General features: G+C 44.6%; 2 protein-coding genes across 4 annotated transcripts; both read left to right on the top strand.

The window, feature by feature from the left end:
* Positions 1-526: 526 nt before the first annotated feature.
* On the top strand, positions 527-4,557 carry LOC117973084 (uncharacterized protein C2orf66-like). The gene is made up of 5 exons (XM_059032475.1): positions 527-573; positions 1,432-1,616; positions 2,020-2,166; positions 2,302-2,517; positions 3,473-4,557. The coding sequence occupies exons 3-4, from the start codon at positions 2,044-2,046 to the stop codon at positions 2,491-2,493; spliced, it is 315 nt and encodes a 104-aa protein (XP_058888458.1). The 5' UTR covers positions 527-573; positions 1,432-1,616; positions 2,020-2,043; the 3' UTR covers positions 2,494-2,517; positions 3,473-4,557.
* Positions 4,558-4,981: 424 nt separating this feature from the next.
* gtf3c3 (general transcription factor IIIC, polypeptide 3) lies at positions 4,982-17,100 on the top strand. Of its 3 annotated transcripts, none has more exons than XM_034004138.3 (18): positions 4,982-5,351; positions 6,151-6,259; positions 7,397-7,599; positions 7,888-8,011; positions 8,223-8,414; positions 9,033-9,198; positions 9,656-9,803; positions 10,318-10,393; positions 11,025-11,125; positions 11,533-11,704; positions 12,088-12,290; positions 12,700-12,801; positions 13,287-13,422; positions 13,948-14,173; positions 14,393-14,583; positions 15,551-15,675; positions 16,024-16,176; positions 16,358-17,100. In XM_034004138.3, the coding sequence occupies exons 1-18, from the start codon at positions 5,160-5,162 to the stop codon at positions 16,478-16,480; spliced, it is 2,742 nt and encodes a 913-aa protein (XP_033860029.3). In that variant the 5' UTR covers positions 4,982-5,159; the 3' UTR covers positions 16,481-17,100. The 3 variants fall into 3 exon arrangements, with proteins under 3 accessions (XP_033860029.3, XP_033860056.3, XP_033860038.1); XM_034004147.3 differs by lacking the exon at positions 4,982-5,351 and adding an exon at positions 5,381-6,057; XM_034004165.3 differs by lacking the exons at positions 13,948-14,173; positions 15,551-15,675; positions 16,024-16,176; positions 16,358-17,100 and having other exon boundaries at positions 14,393-14,513.
* Positions 17,101-18,978: the final 1,878 nt, after the last annotated feature.

Raw genomic sequence — 18,978 nt, forward strand, 5'->3', positions numbered from 1 at the left:
GTTGTCAGTATATCCCAGATTAAAGAATAAAAAGACAGGACAGGGCAACCAGTGATGCTAATATAAATAACAATCCAGACCCCAGATGGATTTTAAAACTTTGTTTAGACCTCCTTCCACCGTGCTTGGACTTTGCTTTGCCACGCTCACCCTGGCACAATGACACTAGCTTGCTCTGCGTTTACCACAATACCTGGCTGTACAGGGGGCTGTTTAGATGTAGAAAGGTCTATAAAAGCCCCTAACTGCTCCTTGCCAGCTCTGCCTCCTGCTTCAGCCCGGTCTGGTTCTGTGTAGAGACACGGTGTGCTTACAAGAGCTCTGTGCTGTGTGCCTCGGGGCTACTGCTGCCGGACTGCTCTACAGGTCCTCTGGAGAGCACTACAGTGAGAGCTCCTTTCAGAAATAAACCTGCTGCCACTACTGCTGTCCACGTCAAGCAAGCTCCCACCCCCTCCCATCCACTGCTGCTATAAAGAGGGGAGGAGGACAGGAGGCAAACTCAGCTTCAACTCTGAGTCAAGAGAGAGGCACACGGTGACACACAGCTGGAGAAGCACACAAGCCTGGACAGTGAGTATTCCAACCAAGCACTGTGCAGAACTCAGAGTCGCGGTCTATAGGTGCAGTGCTACTGCATTTTAACAAACGATAACACTCTGTTTTGCTACATGATGTTTTTTCTGCAGGTGTTATACAGAAAGTTAGCAGCTACTCCAGAGTGTCTGGCTTTCCAGTGTTACTGTTTTGAGTCTGCCTGGCTTAGCCTGACTGCATCATTGATGTGTTCTTTGAGAATGACTTCCTTTTCAATACAGTGCTTCCAGCTGATACTGTTATTGAGCCACGACTCACATTTTGGAGTGTGTTGCCTTCTCTGCTGTCAACTTTTTGTCTACGGATTTGCGTTGGTAGAATGCTACACTTCACTGTAGAGCGTAAGGGATGTTGGCAAGCTGGGATTTTTTGTACTACAAAAAGGTGTACGTATTTAGCCCCAAGTCTATAGGAATGTGCATTGCATGACTGCTGCTGTAACTTGTTATTCTGTCTAAGAGGAGGTTTCTTATGCAACTTAAACAATCTCGGAGGTTCCTTTAGCTGCTCAGAAGCCCGTCTTCTAGCCTGTCTCCTAACTGTTGTTAGTAATTGTATAATTTGGTAACCTTGAGACAGATTGTGCCTTTCTTTCACAAGAAAGTGGCCAGCGTTGATTAATAACTGTCTTCTGGGACCATGGTGTTTGCGCTTGTTTGGTCTAATTTACATTCTTCCTCCCGATATCCCGCTTGTATTTGGATTGTATTTGAGAGGGTTCTGGGTGTGAACTGCACTGCATGCAGTGATTGGACACTTCCACTTATCTGACATGATGGGGAGCCTTCAAGGATTTTAAAATAGTTCTGGAGTGCTGTGTGTCTGTTCCATCAGGGCAGCTGTATTGGGGGAGGAAATCTGCAGTGAAGTGTGAGACCGTTCCTGGAGAAACAGCATGCATTGTGCTGTCTGGGATACGGAAGCATCTACCAACCAAGCTCCTCATATCAGCACTCTGTCAGATCTGCTTCATTGAGGGAGCTGCAGATTTTAAGAATGACAGCCCAGCAATACTGAAGGTTGTGTTGAATGAGTGTGTGTGTATGGTATATGCTGTCTTTGTGAGTGTGTGTGTATGGTATAGGCTGTGTTTGTGAGTGTGTGTATGGTATACACTGTGTTTGTGAGTGTGTGTGTATGGTATATGCTGTGTTTGTGAGAGTGTGTGTATGGTATACGCTGTGTTTGTGAGTGTGTGTGTATGGTATACACTGTGTTTGTGAGTGTGTGTGTATGGTATACACTGTGTTTGTGAGTGTGTGTGTATGGTATATGCTGTCTTTGTGAGTGTGTGTGTATGGTATACACTGTGTTTGTGAGTGTGTGTGTATGGTATACACTGTGTTTGTGAGAGTGTGTGTGTGTGGTATACACTGTGTTTGTGAGTGTGTGTGGTATACATCTGTCTTTGTCTTTTTGCAGGTAGTCTCGAGTATTTCAGTGGAGATGCATTCTCAGCAGGTCCTCACGCTCTGTGTCACAGTGTCTTTGATGGTCCTGGTCCAGGCAGGTCCGCTGGGCTCCGAGGAGAAGTGGAAGTCCCTGGAGATCCCCCGCAACAGAGACCTGGTAAGAGAGAGCAATACCTGCACAGGGGTTCCTAGCTTTGAGATTCCACTGCAATGTGTGGATATTTTGTTTTAATTGAAGGGTTTGAGGTTGTATGTAGTTGATGTTCCCCTGACCTCCCTCCCCTGTCTCCAGTTTTTCCAAACGCTGCAGGCCTACTTCAATAGGAGGGGTGTAAACATGGCTAAGGTCTCGCAGCCCCTCCCCATTGACAACCTGCAGCCCCTGGACACCTTGCCCCCCTTGTACGCAGTGGACCCGCTGTCCTCTGCCTTCTCCGAATACGAGAGACAGAAGAACTCCTTTGCTGCCTTCCTCAGGGGCTGACTCTGCGCAGACCCCCACTCACAGGTACAGTACGGGTGAACACACTAGTTTGAATAGTGGTGCTTTACAAGGTGGTGCTATTTGAGTGCTGGCTACAGTCAGCTACTGACAGGCACCAGAACGTGCTATTACAACTCTGCATCTCAATCCTGATCTGAACACCCCCTGCCTGCCATTCAGTCCTGGGCAAAACCCACTGAATTGTGGAACATGTTTTAGAAGTCCAAACTGTCTCAGAAAAAAAAAAGGTTACAAAAAATGTAAGGTAGTTGTTTTGGCTTTTAAACTCTAAAAACTACACATTACAAAATACAGCTACAGGCAGGAATGCAGTATTGTATTTTTCAGAATTGATCAGTGTTTTTTTTTTACAGAGGGGGTTTAGGTTATCGAGGTAATAGCTGCATTTACCTGGATTATGATTTAGTAATTGATTTGTTTTGGCAGTACTATATGTTTCAAATTCTAGTAAAATGTCAGAGAAGAGCATGAATCTTGTTATAAAATACGTATGCTTTTGAGGTGTTCTAGCACAACTAAGCAGTCACTGTCAGTCTACTCAGACTTAATATGATCTCTTTGTTGCGTGGTCTCAGTGTTAATATGATCTCTTTGTTGCGTGGCCTCAGTGTTAATATGATCTCTTTGTTGCGTGGCCTCAGTGTTAATATGATCTCTTTGTTGCGTGGCCTCAGTGTTAATATGATCTCTTTGTTGCAAGGTGTGGCCTCAGTGTTAATATGATCTCTTTGTTGCGTGGCCTCAGTGTTAATATGATCTCTTTGTTGCAAGGTGTGGCCTCAGTGTTAATATGATCTCTTTGTTGCAAGGTGTGGCCTCAGTGTTAATATGATCTCTTTGTTGCGTGGCCTCAGTGTTAATATGATCTCTTTGTTGCAAGGTGTGGCCTCAGTGTTAATATGATCTCTTTGTTGCAAGGTGTGGCCTGTTAATAGCACATCTCTTTCCTGTCTCGCAGGTGGCTCAGGGACAGGGACTCGCACACTCTCATTGGACAAAGCAATGGGATTTTGTACATATTTATTTATTTCATTTTATTTGTTTAGACAGTTTTTCCTCTACCAGCGATTTCTTCAGTAAACACCAGGGCCACGCTGTAGACACTGCGTCTTCACTGTGAACTTCATTGTGACATGTACTGGGACTCCGAACCTTCAGAACACCAGAACGATACCCACAGAGGCTTCCCAATGACAGGACTCCACACCAACACAACAACGGGGGCTCTGACCAGGGAGCACAGCTTGCTTTGGGGTTTGAATATAGGAAAAGAGAAACTCCGGCAGAAATGCTCCCACCCCAGAAACATCTAATCAAATATTTGAACTGCCACTCATTACACTGTATTTAGACTGTAATTACACATGGTTACCATTTAACCCTTTACACCGTAGTTAGCCATATAAATGTTTAGCATGGTATATTTGCACTGGACGGTAACTTTATTTATTGGTCAGTTTCTACTTTATATGTCTTCCATATAAAGGAGTTACCTCAGTTTAAAATACTTTTACCATACATGAGCATTCCTCTTTGTGCTTGGCCATTCTTGCCTGTGCTTTTACAGGCTTCTACTATGAAAGCAGTAACACAAGAGACTGGGTTTGAGCTTACAAAATGGCTTCCCCACCCCTCCCAGAGTGAATTGGTTGTCAGGTGAATCAGGCAGGATGGTTCTAGAAGTTCCAATCTGTGCTGGTATAGTGACATATCTGAACAATTTTGCACACGTTAGCCGATGAGACCCCTCTATTCTTGTCATTTTTAAAGCTTTACTATACTATACCATGGTAGATTTGTATATGGGTCACAACGTGCTTGTGTAGTTGTAGCCCAGTTGGTTGGCTTTTGGTTTACAGAACCCCACAACGAGCCAAATTCATCTAATGATATTGTCATGTGGGGAGATTTTTATTGATGTAAATGTGATGTTTCAGACAAGCTGTGTTGGCTGTTTTTGCCTTTGTGTCTCTGAGCTGAATAACTGAACATGCTTTTGTCATTAATTGTAAATAAATTGATATTCTGTTCTCATATTCATCAATTCTACTGCTTTGTCATCAGTCTTTTTATAAGAATTACTTTTGTTTGTATTTATTGTCTAAATAATTGAAAGGGATGAGAGATACACATAGGTAGGGTGCATTTCCACACCAAACACATGCTGATGAAACTATATTTTGCAATACACTATGTTTCTTCAACAATAACAATGAAAACGTGCATTATGAATGGCCTGCGCATAAAATATGCTATACATTTCAAATCATTTAAATACTGTACTATTTTATACAAACCGTAATACTGCTCAGAATGATGACCACAGATCTAGCTGTAATAAATAAACAATATACAAAAATCAATTATTTGGACGCAGTACAGTAGTTAGTTGCTTTACGGTGTTCGGACCGTGACCGATTACCATAGAAAAGGAACGTTAGAGAGAGGGGAAATGTTGTGTGGGGGAACCAATTTTGGATGGAATTAAGTCTGAATTGCCAGCGGGATTTATATTACTACTATAAGTATATCGATCTGTAGTATTTTTCACAGGGTATTTAGAGTAAACATTAACGTGTGCAGGTTGAGCGACGTATGATGTGGTCATACAGTATAAACTATTACGAGTACTAGGGCAAAGACGCATGAAAAGTCGTTCATTAGTGTTCACACAGGCAGAGCAATTGTGGTGTGCTGCCCGGCTTAGTTTAATTTTCTGGTTTTGTTTTGTCCGAATCATGTCGGGTTTCAGCCCCGAGCTTATCGATTACCTCGAAGGGAAGATTTCTTTTGAGGAGTTTGAGAAACTGAGAGAGGAGAGGAAGTCGAGGGACAAGGTTAGCACCGCTTGTTGTCAGGGTTGAATACACCATATCGTTTGTTTGTGTTTTGTTAGCGTCGTTGCAGGCATGGAAATAAGACTCCTATTACATAGCAGTTACACCCATTCCAGGTTTTAATACCACAGTGTATAGGTGACAAGATCAGATGTGTCTTATTAAACTCCTAGTAAAACCAGGAATGGGTCAAACTGCTATGCAGTGGGAGTCTTGTTTCCATGCCTGTCATCGTAATATAAATTACTGATCTAGTACAATATTGAGCTTAAAACCACTATTTATTTATTATTATTAAAACCACTAATTATTTATTATTATTAAAACCACTATTTATTTAAAAAAAAAACAGTTGTTCACAACTATGTAATCGCCGTAATTTGCGTCAATGGTCGGTACCTCACTCCTGCATACAGTAGTTGCACCTTGCCAGAATTGCCAGAAATCTGTGCTGCAATAAAAACACTAACAACAAAAAACAAATTATAATGTTGCCGGAAAGCAAAAGATCAGTTTGCATGTTTTTACATTTTACAAGAGCAAATAAATAAATAGATTGTAGGACTATTCTAGTCCAGCCTTGGTATGTACTTTGAGAAAAACATTGAGGACAATATCAGACAACTGGAAAGGCCTTTGAGAACCTGGAGTTGAGTAGCGTTTCAGAGGGCTGACATGGGCACACTTCTAGAAACACTCACTTTGTGTACGTGGAGGTAACAAGCTCAGGTGTGCTTTATTAAACTCCTAGCACTGTTGTGTTGAGTCTTATTTCCATCCCTGGTGTGTGTGTCTGCAGGATGCTGAAGGAGGAGGCGACAGTGAGGATGAGGCTGAGTTGCCCCCAGTGGAGGATGATCTCCCCAGCACGTCCGGAGTGAGCATGAGGAAACGCCGCCGCTCTGCAGGTACAGGAGACGCTAACAGGGTCAGAAACTTGCACCAGTCCTGCGCACAGTCCTGTAGTTAATTAACCCATAACGTGTTAATTAACTACCATTATTCTCATTGGAGGACAAGCTACTTTCTCATTTTGTGGAGCTTTTTTTTTTTGCTTTTTTTTTTTTTTTATTAAAGTAGTCGCCAATTAGTTTTTTTGTTATTTTCTTCCCAATTTAGTAGTGTCCAATTTTTTGTTTAGCTCAGCTCACTGCTACCACCCCTGCGAAGACAAACACACGCTGTCCTCCGAAGTGTGTGCTGTCAGCCGTCCGCTTTTTTACACTCTGCAGACTCGCCATGCAGCCACCCAGAGCTACAGTGTCGGAAGACAACGCAGCCCTGGGCAGCTTACAGGCAAGCCTGCTGGTGTGCGGTCAGACGAGGACACCCTAGCCGACCTAACCCTCCCTCCCCCCGGCCAATTGTGCGTGCCCCCTGGGAGCTCCCGTCCTCGGTTGGCAAAGGACCAGCGACATCCAGACTATAGGGCGTATCCTGCACTCTACGTGAGTGCTTTTACTGGATGTGCCACTCGGGAGCCCTCCCCTTGTGGAGCATTTTTTAACTGGAATCTACCTGTTATTTTCTCTTTAACTATATTTTGTTAACTGCAAAAGTTAAGTCTAAATGTAATGTATCAAATTACACATTTTTTTCAAAGAAAAGGGTATTAGGTTCTAATGGGTTAAGTATGTAATTAAAATTATAAGGAACCTGCAGTTTTAGCAAACAAGAACCTACAGTATTAAATACATTCTCTTCCTCCGCTCTATCTGCATGAACAACTCCTATTCAAAACCCCTAACCCTCATCTCACAGGTGGGACTTATTATTTGTGTGAGATACGTTCATTAGATTTAGCAGGGGCCTGACAACTGAAACTCCTGGCGCCGGCCTGGTCATTTCAGTAACATACCTGAACAAGGGGAGTTCTGAAACCCAGAACTCGCCTTGTTTAGGTATAAGCAGTGTAGACATTGAGATAAACTTCTAGTCGAAACGTTTGTCATTTCTATTGTTAGTTCTATATTTACCACTACTGAGAGTTTAATGATGTATAGGACTATCCGGGAGTGTTAACCCTTTGACCGTGTGTCTCTCAGGGTGCGAGGAGGAGGGGGTGAGCCGGTCAGTACAGCGCGCGTTCGCCTCAATGTTGGGAGAGGGGGAGGAAGAGGAGGACGAGGAAGACGATGGTGAGGAGGATGAGGAGGGGGATGATGAGGAGCAGACTGAGGCCCTTTCCGCAGGGGACGTCTTTGCGCTGGAGATAGAGCTCAACCGAGAGAACAAGAAGATGTTGAAGGTGAGGGTCTGGCTGGAGAACTGCAAATCTGTCTTTCTGCCGGTCAGTCGGGTTTACTACGCTTAATGACGTTTGCACCCTTATTGATTTATATTGTTAACAACCCTTCTCAATTTTTGATGAAACTTTTATTTAAACGCTAAATGGGAAGGAAAATATTGAGGTGGTGTGTTTATGTAGCATTGCTGCCAGAGGACCCCCTTGTAAACAATCTTGAATGTCTAATGTAGAGGCGACCCTGGTGAAAATAATGAAGTAATGTGCTCTTGCTGCTGTTGCTGTGTTCAGGAGAGGCGTCACCGCAGCAAGCTGCCCAAGGCTCTGCGTGGTCTGATGGGGGAGGCTAATATCCGCTACGCCCGTGGGGATAAGGAGGATGCCATCACTATGTGCATGGAGATCATCAGGCAAGGTGCAGTATAGACCCTTACAAAAGTTTACCATATAAAATGTGCATGGTCATTTTGCAGTTACCTAGGGCTACCTGCTCATGTTGTTGATTGTTTGGATCCTTTAAGACCTGACTGTATAGGATCAGTCAGCCACTAGGACTGATGGGCCGAATGTCCTCCTCGTGTTTCTAAATTGTCTTCTGTTCATTCTTCCATTCTTCTGTCTCTCAGCTCCGCTGGCCTACGAGCCCTTCTCCACTCTAGCCATGATCTATGAGGACCAGGGCGACATGGAGAAGTCACTGCAGTTCGGCCTTATTGCCGCCCATCTCAACCCCAGCAACCGAGAGGAGTGGGTCAAGCTGGCAGAAATGTCCCTGGAGCAGGACAACATAAAGCAGGCCATCTTCTGCTACTCCAAAGGTAGGGCACTGTACCAGGGGAGGGTCCTGACTACTGTTGCAAAAGGGTGTGGCCTTCTGTTTCTGCAAAAGCACAACATGTGTGGCATCATCTGTTGGAGTGTTAGTTAGGAGAGGTTGTAGGTGGCATTCTTAAAGTAACTTCAAGAAATGCCTTGTTCAGCAATGTATCAATTGCTAAGGAAGCCTAAAAAATGTATCTATATATAATATGTATTTAACTTAAAATCCAACAATTATTTTATAAATTTTTATTTACTTAATCATAGTCTCTACCTCTAAATGTGTGCATTAATGAATGTTTAGCTGGACATTTTGAATAACAGGAATTAGAAAGTAAATGACGGTGCATGTTTATTAACTAGGGCTGTGCGAATACTCAGATTTTCTGAGTAATACTCAACACGTTTTATGTCATCAGGTATTAAATGAAACCTATAAAAACTCTACAGTTGAGTACCAATCAATGGCAACAAACTTCGAGTGTTTTTTTTTTACTTCCCCCTGGGAAGCTGATTTCTTTACTCCCGTGAACTGACACAAAGGCTGGTGTTAACCCCCCTCCACCTCTCTGTTTGTCTGTCTGTCTGTCTTTCTGACTGTCCATTTCTCGGAGCAGCCATCAAGTACGACCACAGCAATGTGCGTTACCTGTGGGAGCGCTGCAGCCTGTATGAGCAGGTGGGGGAGCACAAGCTGGCCATGGATGGGTACCGGCGCATCCTCAACCTGCTGCCCCCTAGTGATGGGGAGCACTTCATGCAGCTCTCCAGGGACATGGCCAAGTGAGTGGGGCTGTCATTACTGTATAATCCCACAAACAGGAGCATGGCTTATACCCTGATACCTGGGTGTATGCTGTCTTCTGGGTGCAAATTTATGGCCATGTATCTAAGCTCACTTCCATTACTAAGTGCATGTGCCTATTCTCTGAATTATACGGTACAGGGAAGGTGAGAGGATTGGGCTCAGATTTCAAATGGGTGAATTCACAGTCAAGAATAAAAAACAAAGAATTCTGCAGCTTACTCATGTTAAGAGATTCCAGTAACAGTAAAGTAAACTGTTTCAATATAATGTTACACAAATTCCCCCGAAGCAGCCTAGAGTAAGGCAGGTTTTTGTAAGATAGCTTGGTTGGTAGTTTTTTACTGAGATTTTCCTTGAATCAGTATAGTATGTTCAGTGTATGCCACCCAGTGTCCAAAAGCTAGAATTGCAGTTTTCATTTTTCTCTTCCAGGAGCTACTACGAGACGAACGACCTGGTGTCTGCAATCGGGGTTATGGAAGAGGCGCTTGCGAAGCACCCCAGCCTGGTCACTGCGGAGGGGGTCAACATGGCAGCTGAGCTCTACATCTCCAACAAGGAGTACCCCAAGGCCCTGGAGGTGAGGCAGACAGGGAGGGAGGAGAGGCTGTGTGTGTGTGTGTGTGGGTGGGTGTCAGTGGCTGTGTTTAATAACTAAGCCGCTTGGAACCATTGCAGTGAAAAACAAACACAACTTTTTGATTAGTTCAACTCGGAGCTCTGCAGAGCAGTTTACAAGGATGGAAATAGGACTCCTGCTGCAGAGTATTTATAGTGCATCAAGGCACACCGACATTATGAGGACTAGGTTTTTTTCCCTGTAGTCTTTTAAGCATATATTTTAAATATAAAAAAATAAAAAAAAAGATTTTAAAACTGTTTCAGTGCAGGAATATACTATATGTCTGTAACCAGCACTTTCATTATTGTGCAAATACGCGAACACACTGGAGTTTATAACAGTAAATGTATACTTCAAGGGAGTCAGTGCAAAGTCAGTCCTCACCCATGTCTGTGGGTGTAAATTGGGTTGTCTTTAAATACTGCATTCAAAGATCTATTCTGCGAGGTAAGCCCGTGCCCTGTCTCTGCAGGTGATGCTGCAGTTCTGTGGGATTTCTCTGGAGAGGATCTCTTCTGGAGAGCAATGTGCAGAGAGAGATGAGAGCGGTGGGGCAGCAGCTTGTTCATTACTATACTGTCTTTCTTACACTTAGGGGAACCCTTTTCTCTATCAGTAGAATCTGCTTGGGTTCTTTTCTGTTCTTCTGAAATATGTTAGTGTGTAATCCAATACAGAAATACAACAAAAAACTACAATTCAAAGACAAACTTTCCCACTTAGTCTTTATCAATGTCTTTAAATCTCGAAGACATTGAAAAATACTTCTAGTCGGAAGTTTGTTTTTGAATTCTAGTTTCTTTTAGTATTCCTAAATTCAGCACTATTGAGTGTTTAATAGTTATGAATCGTCATTTTTAAAACTAAAACTTGATGGATAATTCAATCTAGAAATTTAAGGTTGGACGTTTTCTTTCTTTTTCTTGTGATCACCAGCAGATGAGAAATTGATACTACATTGTATGTACTTGAAAAATGTTAATATAAAATACATGAAATGGCACATAAAATATCATGTTTAAAATGTCCTCAAGTTTGTTTTAGGACACCAGAGAAGTACTTGTTTGCTAACTGCATCTTTCTCTATGCTGGTGTTGAATGTTGTTTGAAAAGCATTATCCCTGTGATGTGGGAGTCGTGCTTCTTTTTCTCTGAATGTGTGTTGCTCTGCTCCCACAGAGGAGGTGTGCAGTGTGGAGATCCCGGAGGACGTGCCTGTGGATATCCGGGTCAAGCTCATGGTGTGTCTCATCCACATGCAGATGCTGAAGCCTCTCGACGTGAGTGCCTGATTCACTGCTCCTAGGCTGCACTTCAGTCTTGCTGCCATCAGGTGGCGCCCTGTTTATATGTTGTTCTACCCTGTTGACGTTGTACACTGGTTCTAAACTCCAGACTGCTCACCTCCAAATATACTGTATATCATTACTGTATAAGTGTTGTGTTGCTGGTTAATTCATCCACCTTGCCATCCTTACATAGAAGGGATTGGCAGTGTCTAACTGGAGTGCTTTCTTAGTGACACCACAGCAGACAAGCGTATATAGTTGTAATGGTCCTGACCTTGCTTTACTTTTTTCAAGCTGTGTGTGAGTAACTCATTTGTGTGTGTCTGTGTGTAACCCCTGTGCCTTGTTCTGTGTAAATGTGTGTGTCTGTGTGTAACCTGTTTCTGTCTTCTGCTCAGGTGCTGCTGACCTGTCTGATGGAGCAGAGCCCCGAGGAGATGGGGGATCTCTACCTGGACGTGGCAGAGGCTTTCCTGGACATCGGGGAGTACAACTCAGCCCTGCCCCTGCTGAGCGCACTCGTCTGCTCCGAGAGGTACAACCTGCCCGTGGTGTGGCTTCGGCACGCAGGTACCCTCTCACTCTCACCATCTCACACAGACGCTCTCTTTAGATTGCTATCTGATTTCCACATAAAAAAAACTGTGAAATATATTATAACTGTGAAGCACTGTACCTGGAGAACTGCTTATCCAATTCTAAATACATTTTTAGCACAAGTTATCAAGAGTAATCTTTATATAGAGGAGTATTCTTTATATAGAGAAGTCAGTACAAACACCCTTAGCATTTGTAAAAAATTAGAGATCTGCTTCACACTGATGGCTATATTTACAGGGGTAAATCTAGATATATAAGTTAATGGCATACTTGTTATATTAGTATTTTTTTGTGATGCTGCTGCTTTGTCAGGTGGAAAGGCAGTATTATATGCTGTGTTGTGTTATTGTCAGAGTGTCTGAAGGCGCTGGGGCACATGGCAGTGGCTGTGGAGAGCTACAGTAAGGTGGTTGAGATGGCCCCTCTGCACCTGGATGCCAGGATCTCCCTGTCCACTCTGCAGCAGCAGCTGGGCCGGCCGGAAAAGGCTCTGGAGGCTCTGGAGCCCATGCACGACCCCGACACACTGGCACAGGACTCGGGGGCAGCTCAGCAGGTACCCAGCACAGATTGACCCACACTCACACAGACAGACTCATGGACTCACTCACACTTGCACTATCCTCCCTCACTCACTCAGACAGACACTACACTAGCACATAACTTGGGGGTGGCACAGCAGGTACCCGATACTCACACCTACACCGCTCAGGAAAGATTGCAAACCCTAACCAGAAACCCCACACTTGCCAGGACAGACAGACAGACTCGCATTCGGGGCAGCACGGCAGGTACACGACACTCAGACAGATGGACTGGCGGACGGACTCGCACTTTTTATATAGTAGTGATTTAACTGGGGGGGTTCATGAGAGAGGTCTGTGTAACTCGCGCAGGCAGTTGTGTTGATTTTTTGATGAAGTGTGCTGACTGAGGGGATGTGTTCTCCACACTGCGTCTTGCAGGAGCTGAAGTTGCTGCTGCACCGCTCCACGTTGCTCAAGTCTCAAGGGAAGATGTACGACTACGTGGACACTCTGCTCACCATGCTCGCCATGCTGTTGAAGGTAAGAAGCTTTGGACTGCTCAGGTTTCTGTGTACCCTGCAGTAGCGTAATGTATTGAAATATCAACGCTGCTCATTTGTTTATGGCTTTGAAAGCAAGAACATCTCATCTAATAACCTAAATCGTAGTGTTATTATCTAAGCCTTTAAAGTTTACCACAGTACATTTGCACAGTAAGTGTGTGGTTTTTCTCATGCTTTTCCTATGGTTATACTATGCATTTACCATCATTTATCATGGGTTGCCATATTTTTAATATACTTTACCATACCTCTCTGGGCTTCGCAATGCTTACCAATGCTTTACCTTCCTTTCACTGTGCTTTCACTATGGAAGACTTCTGTAAGGAAGCATTTAAATACGAATCAGCCATGAGATATGTAAATACGTGTGAAAACCCACCCGAATTACCAAACCCCTCAGAATTGGCTTTGCCCTCGGTCTTTGTACTGACAGCTGTGCTGCTGCTGCTGTATCTCTTGCAGGTCGCAATGAACAGGGCCCAGGTGTGCCTGATCTCCAGCTCCTGTTCCGGGGAGAGACACCTCTACCTCATCAAGGTGTCCCGGGACAAAATCTCAGACATTGATGACCAGGAGGCTGCCTACCTAGATGTGATAGGTACTGAGCCCCTAGACAACCCAAACCCAAACCCTAACCCAAGACCACTGTCTACCAGTCCCTCAACTCTAGCAGACAACACTAACCCTTACCCTAACCCTAGACCACACTGCCTACCAGTCCCTCGGCTCTAGCAGATAACCCGATCCATAACCCTAGACCACTTTTATTACCAGTCCCTCAGCTCTAACCAATAGACAACCCTAAGGCTAGACACACACACACACACACACACACACACACACACACTATACAGAGCGCTACGGAGGTCCGGTATGCAGTAAGGTACAGAACGACGCAGTGCCTATTGTTTAAAGACAGGTGGAAAAAACACAATACGTTTTCAAAACTAAAATAAGTGAAGTTGTATGATGTCAGCTGGAGAGGTCTTTGTTAGCTGAAATATTTGTCTATAGGTTTTCCTTTTTGGCTGTCCAGTTGAAAGTGTATAGTGTAAGGCTTATTTATTTCATATAATTTCACATACAGTAGTTTTAGGGAGACAGTGCTCTGGGTGTTTTGCAGGGAAGACGAGTGTGCTTGCGAGGGAGGACTGGTGGCAGCTGCTGCTCCGCTCTGTGTATACGCTGTGCGAGCTGAGCCGCTTCAAGGAGGCCGAGCTGCTGGTAGACTCCTCTCTGGAGTACTACTCCTTCTACGATGACCGGCTCAAGAGGAAAGAGCTTGAGTACTTCGGCCTGTCTGCGGCTATCCTGGACAAGAACTTCCGCAAGGCCTACAACTACATCCGGTACGGCACAGTGGGGTTCACTGATAACTGCCCCTCTTGTCTGTTTCCAATATCGTTATCTGGAGGTTACAGGGAAGCAGGTGTTGATTTGCAAACTGGAATCATGTTGACACTTGACTTGTATAGTGGCTGTCGCAAGGAGTTGTGTAACCAGGCAAAGGAAATGACTGTTGTAATGCTTCTCCTTCTCGCTCTCCCTCCCTCTCTCTCTGTGCTCAGGTTGATGCTGATGGACAATGTGGATCGGCCCCAGCTGTGGAATGTTTTTAACCAGGTGACGATGCAGTCCCAGGACGTGCGGCACCACCGCTTCTGCCTGCGCCTCATGCTGAAGCACCCTGAGAACCACGCGCTCTGCGTGCTCAACGGGCACAACGCCTTCGTCTCGGGCAGCTTCAAGCACGCCCTGGGTAACGTGTAGCTCTCATGGGAACGCGATCGCGGGGTTAGAAACTCACTGGAGTCATGTACCCAGTCCTGGCTTTCAGAAACACCCTCAGTTAAGTTAAATGATCTGGCGCTTGAGCAGTCAGACAGTTCCCTGTTAAACCGCTGCATGAACCACTCCTATTAGTAGACCTACAGACTCAGGTGAGACTTATTCATGCTGTGATGAGAAGTGCGATCATTTCATTCAGAGCAGATTTACCAGGGGTCTGATTGTCCAAATTCCTTACAGGAGGTAATTTCAATACTATACCTAGACGAGGTGAACGACTTCAGTCCAGGACTGGGTGCAGGGCTGGAGTCAGAGGGTGTTATATCCAGGATGCAACTCTATTTGTATGACTGTCTTGTATATTGACTTGTCACTACAAGTGGGGACTCCTGTTGCAACAGTATCTGTACCTGTAGCAGAGTCATGGAAAAGTGTGAGCACCTGCTGCCTGTGGCCTTGTTCAGAGGCAGCAGTCACTTGAAGTCTAATATAAAATAACCAAGTGGAACTCCAGTTCACCTCACTGGAACCAGATTGTCAATTTGGAGATTAGAATAGAAGATTTCCTGTAAATTGAGTAATTGATAGAAAAGGGCAACACAAGCTAATCACAATGATGCTGCAGTTTCCAGTATTTTATCTAGCAGAAGGAAATCTGAATTGTAAATTATTTTCTTTGAGATATAGTACTTTGGTAATGAGGATGAGCTTCTATGAGTATAGATTGCTTAGAGGTTAGATAATTTATATCTTGCCATCTCCACGCAGTGTCACACAACTAGTGCGGTGCAGTGCTAAGATGGTCTCCGAACTACCCTTTAACTTTAAACACTTCCTTCAGCAGACATCCGGCAGTACTGAACAGTACCTTGTTCTAAAACAATAGACAGTGACAGAGCATTCTCATTGTAACGCTTGTGTGTCGTGTGAATCCCCAGGTCAGTACGTGCAGGCGTTCCGAGCCCAGCCCTCTGAGCCCCTGTACAGTCTGTGCGTCGGCCTAACCTTCATACACATGGCCTCTCAGAAGTTCGTCCTAAAGCGCCACCCTCTGCTGCTGCAGGTGGGCCAGAGAAGTTCAACACACTCTGGAATGAATTACATGTTTGCTTCTCTTTCTTTCCAAATTACACAATGTTTCTTTTTTTTTTTTTAATCTGTTGCTGTTATAAACAGCTCTGTAATGTGTAACTGCTGTCTGTATATAGTAACTGGAGTGTGTGTGTGTGTGTTAGTAGTAACCGCATTGTGTTTGTGTAGTAACTGCAGTGCGTGTGTGTGGTAACTGCAGTGTGTTTGTGTAGTACCTAGTCGTGTGTCGTAACTGCAGTGTGTGTGTGTGTGTGTGTGTGTGTGTGTGTGTGTGTGTGTGTGTGTGTGGTAACTGCAGTGTTCTTGTGTGTCTCTACAGGGCTTCTCCTTCCTGAACCGTTACCTGGAGCTGCGGGGGCCCTGCCAGGAGAGCTTCTATAACATGGGCAGGGCTCTACACCAGCTGGGCCTGGTGCACCTGGCAATCCACTACTACCAGCGTGCCCTCACCTGCCCTGCGCCACACCTCGAGGTACAGGACTCTGTCTGGCTGTCTGTCTCTGTCTGTCTGCACTCCCCCACCCCACCCCATACACACCTCACGGTTCAGTGCTCAGAAACTCTGTCTGTCTATACTACCCCACCCCATACACACCTCGAGGTGCAGTGTTCTGACATGCTGTCTCTCTGACTGTCTGTCTCTTTGCCTTTAGGGAATTGAGGATGACCAGGTAGACCTGCGCAGAGAAATCGCCTACAATCTCTGTCTGATCTACCAGAGCAGCGGCAACATGGTCATGGCTCGCCACCTCATCAGCACCTACTGCACCATCTGAGCTCTACCTCCCCCTTCTCAATCTGAGCTCTACCTCCCCTTTCCCAATCTGAGCCCTGCCTCTCCCTTCCCAATCTGAGCCCTGCCTCTCCCTTCCCAATCTGGGCCCAGCTGTGACTGGTCTGTTCAACGTGGCCTCCAGCCATCAGCAGCAAGGGGATAAGACACTTGTACAGAACTGTGGAGGCTGTCTCTCAGCACAGAATCACGACATGCCATAATCCTGAAGCATACTTCCAATTTGATGGAAAACGTAGGATTGCATTGATGTGAGCCATGAATGTGTCATCCACATCCTGTGAAAATGATGTAATATACACTATATATATAACAAAAGGACCACAGAAATGCTAAAATGGCTTCCTGTTTTAAGGTATTATTGTTTATCTTTCAATCTATGCATATTTTTAGACACATCTTCTGGTAATTGAAATATTGTAAATATTTCTAATAAGACTTCCAGTTGTGTCTCTAAAGGGAAGATCCAGTGTGTAGCCCTCACCTGATTTTGTGTTTCAGGCAGAGCTATTTTAGTATCACTGGGTGGTCTCCTGGAATGTGAATATTGAGGACATTTTACTTTTTTGCAGGCGTAATTAAAGATTTTGTTTTATCATTTTATTATTGCATGAAAATTCCTATTTTTCCTGAAACCTTTTGTTTCATCCCCATCTGAAAGTTATTTGAATTTTTTGGTTGCCGAAAATGGACCACTTGACTTGTAGACTGACTCCTGGAAATATCTTTCAGTTGATCGTGTGAGTAAAGCGCGCTCCCAGTTTTGCAGGATTGACATTTTTTTAAAATCAAGTCATCACTCATTCCCAGCACTGACAGGTCTGTCAGACTGCGAGTGATGGGCTGATGGTGGATTTCTGTTGACAGTCCCTGCAACCTGCCTGTCTGAGAAATACAAATGAATCTTGTCTTTGCGCCCTGGTTTTTTAACAGACTGCTTCTTCCTTACTGTGTCAGCTCTTGATTAGGATGCTCGCCTTCCTATTGCTATTTTAAGCTCTGGCTTTCTAAAAGGGGAATGATTGGTTCTATTTTAAAAGCATTGCTGACAGCTCTGTTCACTGTGCCAGTTTGGCAAAAAAAAAAGTGCATTAAAATGAAGATTTATGCCTGATTTGCATTGCTGTCCATGTGTTGCTGCATACAGTAGATCTGTTTGCTTCCTTGCATACCCCAGCATGCACGCTGCTCTTCGATTCTCCATGCTACAGCCCCCAGCATGGAGATTGGGCCTCTCTGTAAACAAGCATGCTACCTATATAGATCTCATCCCTGCCCTACATACTGCACACCCCAGCATGAGGACAGGCCCTCTCTGTTCACGTGTCCATGAGTGATTGAATGAATACCTCTGCCAGCTTGTATGGTAGCCCTGTTCTGGCTGGATGGAGCCTGCAGCTCTCGTTTTCAGTTGCTCTGTTTAGGCTTCCCCGGCTGCTGCACGGCTGTCCCGTCACTGACTTGTTCCCCCGAGCGCCTCAGACACCTGCAGTCAGGGCTGCCTGGTCCCGTCAGCGCTGGGATGGCGCACTGTGACATGAACGCCTTTGACAGCTAATGTTTGTCTCTAAACGGCGAAGCCATCTGGTTATGCACAGTTTCAGGGTTTGAATTGCATATGTGTGCGTGAGGGCTGATGACGATGATGTGGGGAAAAGAAACAACAGCTTCTTCAGCCTAAGGATGCCGTCCATCAAGTCGTTCTGTGTCCATGTGAAAATACTGTCTTCTTCTGTTAATGTGTTTAATAGAGCCTCTGCTTTGGGACTAAAGCATGCCATATGAAACAGTTAATGCATTATATACACGTATTGACTGCGGCTGAAAAGTCCAGTAATGAAGGACTAGCATTAGTAATTAATACTGGCATACCAGGGGGTTACCCTGAAGAAACCATATCCGAACCTTTAGCAGCGTTACCAGCACTGACAACACAATGGATCTGGAACAAAGTACTCTTGTCTAGAAACATTAGCCCACTGCTACAAACAGAGGAGCATGGTATTGCAATGGATTGCTGGTTTGTTAGTTACACAGCACATTGCTGCACTAGTGTTACCATTGAGAACAGTAGTGGTATCATTTTTACCTTTTCATATAATTTTCACTGAAATGGTTGACTCAGTCCTTTAGGTCCATTTAAGTTGCTACTGGTAGTGGCCTCATCATTTTATTGCCTACAGCAGCGTTTCTAGTTGAGACCATGTTGAGGAGGGTAACCTGGACCTGCTCTGTCTAGTAGCATCCTAGCATGATGTCCATGCTGAATGTCTAAGAAAAACAGACAATTACGCAATTTTTTACACATGCCAGCGCGTGCACATCTGCACAGAAACGGCTCCTATCGTTCCTGCACTGCCAGGTTCTTTTTGAAAGCTTGTCTTAATGCAGCACGCTGATTGGGCTGTCTTCAGAGTACAGACATGCTCATTCAATGGACAAGCACAGGAAATACAAACCAACATTGTGTTAGCATTGTGT

Source organism: Acipenser ruthenus, chromosome 10, assembly GCF_902713425.1.
Source record: "Acipenser ruthenus chromosome 10, fAciRut3.2 maternal haplotype, whole genome shotgun sequence".
Classification (NCBI taxonomy): Eukaryota; Metazoa; Chordata; class Actinopteri; order Acipenseriformes; family Acipenseridae; genus Acipenser; species Acipenser ruthenus.